The following is a 7,718-nucleotide window of genomic DNA, read 5'->3' as shown; positions in this document are numbered from 1 at the left end:
ACCCCACCAGTCGTTGCCGTACACCACTGAGTTGAAGTCCGCTTCGGGTCGCCCACAGTTCACTGGGGACAGGGAGGTTTCCATGGGCAGCACAGGGCTAGCACCCTGTGCAGCCTGCTTGGCAGAATGGCAGCCCAAGACATGCACCTGGAGAAGGTTGTGGGTCCTGGGCAAGGACCAGGGTGCTGAGAAGGCTCTGCAGTTGCCCCAGGCTGTGTGCCCTTGTGGCCCGAGGACCTGGCTGCTGGAGAAACTCCATGGATGCGTGCACGGCACAAAATCTGCCCTTCCCAGGCTGGCTGTGCCAAGCCCTGCAGCCATCCCCAGGGCCCCCCCGGTATCCCCCATCTGGCTGTACCTCGGCAGAAGGACTTGTAGCCCAGCCAGCAGCAGCTGCCATTCCCGCACTGGCTCCTCTTCAGTTCCTTGTGCTTCCCCTTGCAGCCCCCCAAGCAGATGGGCGCTGTGCCAGACCAGTAAGTATCCAGGTCTCCTGGTGCCGCAGGGAACAAGACAGAGCAGGGCTGGGGCAGGGGGCCGAGGACCACCCTTCCCACCAGCTCCCCAGCCCTCAGAGACCTGCAGGGAGGTGGTACAAGGCCAGTGAAGGCTCATCTCAGCCCACTCCCCGACCCCTGCTGTGGTGAGAATCGGATCCACTTGCGGCCCCCAGCTCTTCTGCAAGCCAGCTCCCGCTCCCCTTGTGCCAAGCCTCGGCACAGGGACATGACAAAGGTCTTGCTCCCTGCTGGAGAAGACCAATCCAGCCAGGTGCCAGCAGCTCTGGGGCACCCTGTAAGCCCCTCTTCCCCCAAACACCCTGTTACCTTCTGGGTCCTCACAGGAGACCAGCGTGGCCAGCACAGCGAGGAAGAGGAGGCCCAGTCCCATAGTGCACACTCTTCCCTCCTTCCCTTGCCCCTCAAATCAAAGGCCCTCTCTCTGCTTGCCCAGAAGAAAGTGAACTTGGTTTCCATACAGGACAGGGGATGCTGCAGGACATGGGGGAAGGGAGGAGACATTCCCTTTAATGCCAATCCTCCCCTCAGCAGATAATCTCTGGCAGATTACCCTCCCTGTACCCAAGTGTTTAAAGGGACAACTCCTCCCAGCCACCACAGCCTCATCTCCACTCCCAACACCTAGCACTCATCTAGTGCAGGAGCACTGTAGTCCCAGATAATGCAGGCACAGCCACATTTGGCAGCAGAGCCCCAAGGGCTGCATGTTGGAAAGAGGACCAAGCTGGAAGTGCTGCAAATGCAAACCTGGCAGGAGGCCCTTCTCTTGAAGGTATCCTCGGCCCAGCTCTGCCAAATACTAGGGAGCAAGGGCCAGGCAGGGGTGGGGAAGGCTGGGCAAGGCCTGGCCACATCGCATGCTGGCAGCCCAGGGATGCTCTCCCCAGAGACAGTGGCATCCTCCTGCAGTGCATGCTGTCAAGGATGCTGGGACAGCCAGCTGCCTCCACCTGCCTCACCCTGAGCATAGGGTACCCAGCACATGGCCCCAGCTGCATTTCACTGGCCCATGGGAGGCACTCCTGTGTGCATGCCCCTGGAGAGAGCAGTACTGGGGTGTAGGTATGCACACTGCCCTTCACACACGGATCCAGCTCCAGGAAGCCTTCCCACACAGCCTGCAGCAGGCAGCTCTGCCCACTTTATCCCTGCTCCTCACCCAGCCCCTGCATATGGCAACTGCAGAGCATTCTGTCCCTCACCCAGGGTGCAGGCCTAAGGGGCTGCTCCTATCACCCCATCCCAAGGTCACAGCCACAAATCACACCCGCAGTGTTTGTAATTAAGAGAGCAAGCAGATGGCCACGAGTTTAGTATAAAGTGATTTCCTCTATTAACCTGGAATTCCAGCAGCTTTGAACTGCTTGAGAAAGGAAGACAGGGGGGAAAAGTCAGTGTCCAGCCCAGGAGATCAGCAGGGTGATGTGTCCTGCCTCCGTCTGGGCACATCACCTCCACACACAGGCTGGTGAGGGCCTGAGTATCACCCCAGGGACACCAGCTTCACACTCTCCTCATCCAAATCACTCAACAAAGGGCAAGCTGGCTCTGCTCACAAGCCCAGGCTACTCCCTATATTAAAAAAATGACATTGCAGGCAGCTGACATTCACATCTTGAAGGAGGTGGCAAAAACTCAAACCCACATCGGGACAGCAGGGAACAAGAATGCCAGAGCTAAACCTGCCCTTCCAGTGCTACGTCTGGGGACATGGAACAATCCTGCCCAAAGCAGTTGCCTGCTGCACCAAGCACAGCGCGTAGGACATGTCAAGAGATCCTAGGAGCTCTTCAGTGCCCGCCTCCCACGCTGCAGGCTCTGGGCAACTCAGTCTCATCCTCTCACCACAACATGCCACAGATGTCAGGGATGGGGCTCAAACAGACACCAGAGACTGATTGGCCTGGCAGTCTGACTTTTATTTGTCTTGCCAAAGTACACTTTGCCTAACCAGGAGCCCAAACCCCAACTGGGGAGGAAACCCAGGGAAGGACAAAAGCAGTAAGAAGCTCCCAATCCCCCAGTGTTGCAGAGTAGCAGTGGCCTGCAAAGGACAGCACCTCCAGCCCTCTCCTCCCAGCAATCAGTGCAGTGTAATGGGATCAGTGGTGCAAACACCATCAACAGCACCAGCTGAAGAACCTAGGAAAGATGACGTGCACGAAAGTGCTGATAAAGGCAGAAGTAGAGCATGCCATCCCTTGCAGAACAAAGTATTGATGGGGGAGAACAGGCCTGCTAAGGGCCACACATCTCTCCAGGGAAAAGGCTTCAGCCACAGTGTCTGCTCAGCATGCCAGCCTGTCTGGGGAGAGCCTAGCTGAGGACCAGGCTCAGCAAGGGCTGACAACTTTGCTGCACAGCAGCAGGGACATCACCAGTGAGTGACCAAGAGGGGAATGCCTGTGTCAGGCTAAGGTGAAACCTTCTGGAAGGGTGGGAGAGGCTCGCTAGTCCCTAATCCCCAGAAGGAGGAGACAGCTCTTTGCTCTTTCCAGCTCAGATCACTTGACCCACAACTGAGAGAGACCTGTCCTTCCCCTCTCCTCAGGCTGACCAGAACCGGCAGCCTGTGAAGCTGGAGCAGCAGAGAAGGAAGTTAGCCAGCTGCAGCTAGGAGCAGACAAGCTCAGACCTCTCCCCCCCAAGCACCTCCCAACCTCCCCCACCAGCACATCCCGCAGAGGCCCAAGTTTTCCTCATGCAGAGAGGAAAGGCGAGCACCTCACACGATCTGGATGCCCAGCTCCTCAGCCGTCTTCTGCAGACGGTCCATGACATTCTCCTCCAGCTCCATAGCCAGCCCGCCAGGTGCTGCCACCGGCTCCTCTGAGGATGTGCTGGCCATGACATAATATACAGTCTCACTCTCCCCATGCTCGTTGGTCCGGTTCACCACACGAATGATGGGGTTGGCTGGGGTGCCAGGTTCTTGCACTGATGACAGCGCTGCTCCTGGGAAGGCACTCGGCCGTGCTGGCTTAGGGTTGTCAGCAGAGCAAGCTGCTGGGCACAGCGGGGCCCCTTGCAGCTCAGCAATACTCTTCTCCACCAGGGGAGCCTCTGCCTGGGCCTCCAGAATGATACCCTGCAGGTTGCCCTCACCCTCAGACAGCACCACACACTCAGCTGAGCCATCCAGTGCCTCTCCTCGCTTCTCTCTGTCCTTCAGTAGCTGCTCTGTCAGCTCCACGCTCTCATAACGCACCAGCTGCAGCCTCATGTAGCCATCCTCATGTTCCTTGTACCTGAGCAGAGATAGGCAGGAGTGATGGAGACAGTCACACTACAACCCCTTCCCAAGAGACAGGTAGCAGCCCGAAGCAGCAGCCAAGGGGTACCATATTCTATGTTCCAATGCCTAGTGCTACACAGATGATACTGAGCAAGTAAGATAAAAACTCTTCAGCCCCTATCCCTAAAAGCACATCCATTGGACAGCTTCTGAGCTTTCTGCCAGGCCTCTATCATCTCCCAAGCCCATCTGCTTCCACCACTCTGTTTCACTGGGAGCATTTGAAGTCCATCCTCTTCCCCTCCTAGCTTTTAGGCTCTGGAGTTTCCTATAGAGGATGCAGCAGAGTCATCTGTTAAGACTGATCTGCAGCAGCTCTCTTTAGAGTGGAACACCTGGACCCAGTCCCTGCCAAGCTCAGAAGCGTGATGCAGCTGTGATGGCACCACTGCTGCCCTTGCCCCTAATCTCTGACGCACTGCTGGAGTTGCCACCCAGCACTGCTCTGTCGCTGTGCCAGATCCCACCAAACATTTGCTGCCTCCCAGCCACTGGGAAATGGGTCTTGAGCACATTACAAGCAAATGCTAGAGCCCAAGCACTGCCAGGTCTCTGCTCCAGCAAGATGCAGGATGCAGCTCCAGCTGTTTCTTGCACTAGAGAGGAGGTAGTGAGGAGCTAAGGATGAACAGTACCTGAAGCGAGGATGCCCTGAGGGCCATTTGAACTGGTGTTTCTTCCTGAGGTGGACAGTGAGGTTGTTTCCACGTGTGAAGCACTTGTCACAGACATGGCACTTGTACCGGGGTTCTGAGTCACCCTGAAGGGCAGAGAGAGGGATGTGAATACCCCAGGAGCCTGATCAGAGGGCCTAGTACCCACACATGTGCATGGAAGGAGGAATCAGGTTCTCTGAGAAGACTGACATGATGTATCATTGCAGCAGTAAGAGAGGAATGCAACCTGACCTCACGTTCCTATAGCCCTGGTCAGCCTGGGGCACTTCACGTGACTTTAGCCTTTTTCCTCATGCTTCTGTACAGCATGTTGCACTTAGTAGTTCTCAGCCTCACTGGGAGAGAGTACATAGCAGAATAGCCCTCTGCTCCCTTCCCACCTCATGGACTTTCCGGTAGTGCAGTTTGATGGAGCACAGGGAACGTGCAGTGAAGCTGCAAGCCTCAAACTCGCAGCGATAGGCTGGCTCTTTGCTGTGCGTGTCCAGATGTTTCCTCAAGTCAATGAGATTCTTGCAGCTACAAGGAAATGATAAGGGAACAACGCTGAACACTGTGTAGCACACACACACACGTGCCTCTGGGTGCTTCTCCATCGCCAGTCTGGGAAGACAGAAAGCCTTGGTTCTCACCTGTAGTCACAGTAGTCACACTTGAATGGCCGCTCCTCACTGTGCCGAAAACGAATGTGATTGCGTAAGGAGGAGGGCAGTGGGCAGGTCATGTCACACAGAGGGCACTTGTAATGGTTCACTGTGTGAAAGAATGGGTGGAAAACATTACCACAAAGCAGGTGAGACCACACACTCCTGAAGAGCCTCAGTTGGGAGATGGGGGCCTTTACTCACCGTGGTTCCTCATGTGGTCACGGAGCAGCCTCTCTGTGGCAAACCTCTTGGAGCAGTGAGAACACTGAAACCTCTGCTCTGCAGCATCAGGGCCAGGGAGAAAGGAGAGGTGGTGGTACGAAAAGAGGTCAAAGCAGAGAGAACAGCACAAAAAGCAGCAAGTGAGAAAAAGAAGTAACTACAGCAAAGGTGGGAACCCTCCTCTCCAGGCAGAGGTAGCACTGGCTACAAAGCCAAAGAAAAACACTTGCAAAGACCAATCTGCCTCCCCTTCACACAGCCTCCTCGTGCTGCTAGTGCAAGACCTGGGGAGCAACCATCACACACACCAGTAGAAGGGAATTCAACAAGCAAATCCCAGTGCTGCTGCAAGTGCCTGGCTGCTGACTTTGACTTCAGTCCTGAGTCCCTACAGGAGGAATAGCTCTGGCTGCAGCAGTGAGCCCTGTGCAGCCTTTGACAAGGCTGACGCCTCCAACCCTCGTGCCTCTGCAAGAAGACACTTCTCAGAGATTCATCAGTGTCCGAGTTCCCAGTCAGCAGAGAAGCGAGGCTGTTTCCAAGCACACCCATGCCCTTTGCTCGTAGAGAACAGGCAGCTCTAGCAAACCAAATGGCCCAGCCAGAGAACTGCTCGCAACTCACTCCTCCCCTGCCCACAGGAGCTTACGGTCCAGCGCAGTCTGTCGGCGGATATGGTCAAAGAACTTGGTGTTGTTGGCAAACATCCCCCCACAGGTAGGGCAGGCCACCACCTTCTCCTGTGTGTGGCTGCGCAAATGCTCCCGCAGTTTGCAGCGCCCCTTGAAGGTGCAATCGCAGTCTAAAGAGAAACAACCGAATGCCATTAAGATCCTTCACATGTGGACCACAATCCACAACCTGACTGAATGGCAGGCTTCTTGCTTCTGTTATGACTAGCAAGGATCAACTCCCTGCTCCAAAAAGCCCAAAGAGCAGGGTCATAGCAGGATGAGATCACTAGTGGTACAATTGGCATGCCCTCCCCCACCACTGCAAACACAGGAGAGAGTAATTATTGAAAAAAATAAATTGGACCCTTTTCTTCTAGATACTAATTAAATAGAAATGAAAAGTTCAATATTGAAGTACTCAACTGGATCCCCTGCAGGAAAGTCTACAGGAACTGTTAGGACCATGAACACATATTTTTGAAGTTCAAGAGGCTCTCTGAAACCCTGAGGAGTGCAGAGTTCTCCTGTACAATGTTTGCAATCTAGCCCTGTGCAAAGCTCTCTAGAGAGGCCTTGCATGCACCCACTAACCTTTCCAGCCACAGAGGACCACGTGGTTCTCCTTTCCTGCTGCCTTGTACTCGGAACAGAAGCTGTGATCCTCCACATGCCTATAGAACCATTCGGGATTATCAAATGATCTCTGATGGGGAACAAGGGCAGACAGAACAGCGTGAAGAGATCAGCATGACCTGGCCTCAGCCAGAGCACAACAGACAGCTTTCACACAGGTACAAACACAGCCAACAGTCAGGCATGCGGGTGAGCTGCAACATAAAAACAGCTCTCCTTCCCTTGGCTGCCACACCACAGCTAACACATAGGAAAGTGAAACTGAGTCCCCTGTTCTCACCTCACAGTACTCCCACAGACACAGAAAGTTCTCCTGGATCTCAGGGATGATGTTGCGGCTCTGGAAGTCCAGCTGGCAATGGCTCACATCTGACTGGCTCTGCAGGGCCCGCAGCCCCCACTGCTTCAGCTTAGTGTGGTAGCAGTGGAAATAGACATGGCGAATGAGGTCAGCTGAGCTCTCTGGGGAGCAGAAACCACATTCCTGCCACAAACACGTGTATTCCTCTGCAACACAAACAGGAGATATACAGGCCATCATGGTCTGATGGAAACTCACCAAGTAAAGCTCATGTTCCTGCAGACAAAGAAACACCATGGCTTTTTTCATGAGATTCCAGTCCTGCAACAGGCAGTGCTGCTCTCCTCAGGGAGAGGAAGATTCTCTCACAATGAAATATCTCAGAGAAAAGGGAGGGCTCGTGAGCTGCAGTAGTCGAGGCTGCTAGCTCCTTACCGAGAGGGTCCACCTCGTCCCGGAGTTCCCCAGGAAGATGCTGCTGCAGGTGCTGGGCCACGTGCTCGCAGAACTCCTCCATCTTCGAGGCCACGTAGGTGCACACCTCCCACTCGCACTGCAGCACCAAGGCCCCCTTGCTGCCGGCCTTGGTGGGCGGCATGGCCGGGGCCGTCGGCCCCGAAGGGCAGGACAGAGACGCCGAGGGTTCCCCTCACTGTCGCAGTCACCCACTGCCCGAAACCGGCCCGGGCGCTTGTCCGGCAGGCCTCGGTGGGGGCAGTGGCGGCCCCGCACTCCCGCAGCGGCGGCC

General features: G+C 55.4%; 1 protein-coding gene across 1 annotated transcript; it reads right to left on the bottom strand.

The window, feature by feature from the left end:
* Nucleotides 1–3,174: 3,174 nt before the first annotated feature.
* On the bottom strand, nucleotides 3,175–7,573 carry HINFP (histone H4 transcription factor). The gene is made up of 9 exons (XM_010289776.1): nucleotides 7,406–7,573; nucleotides 6,950–7,176; nucleotides 6,628–6,739; nucleotides 6,012–6,164; nucleotides 5,342–5,419; nucleotides 5,126–5,246; nucleotides 4,874–5,012; nucleotides 4,452–4,576; nucleotides 3,175–3,769 (listed from the first exon to the last, which is right to left on the bottom strand). Exons 1-9 carry the CDS (start codon nucleotides 7,566–7,568, stop codon nucleotides 3,247–3,249), a joined length of 1,641 nt encoding a protein of 546 aa, XP_010288078.1. The 5' UTR covers nucleotides 7,569–7,573; the 3' UTR covers nucleotides 3,175–3,246.
* Between the last annotated feature and the right edge of the window lie 145 nt (nucleotides 7,574–7,718).

Source organism: Phaethon lepturus, unplaced genomic scaffold (genome assembly GCF_000687285.1).
Source record: "Phaethon lepturus isolate BGI_N335 unplaced genomic scaffold, ASM68728v1 scaffold50926, whole genome shotgun sequence".
Classification (NCBI taxonomy): Eukaryota; Metazoa; Chordata; class Aves; order Phaethontiformes; family Phaethontidae; genus Phaethon; species Phaethon lepturus.
Note: the sequence above shows the minus strand (reverse complement) of the source record. Positions and strands in the feature narration are given on the sequence as shown.

Coding starts and splice junctions, on each gene's coding strand:
- HINFP (XM_010289776.1), bottom strand. CDS start 7,568: ATGCCGCCCACCAAGGCCGGCAGCAAGGGGGCCTTGGTGCTGCAGTGC. Junction 5,420..6,011: donor CCGACAGACTGCGCTGGACC/GTAAGCTCCTGT, acceptor CTGATGCTGCAG/AGCAGAGGTTTCAGTGTTCT. Junction 5,013..5,125: donor TGTGACTACTGTGACTACAG/GTGAGAACCAAG, acceptor ATTTCCTTGTAG/CTGCAAGAATCTCATTGACT.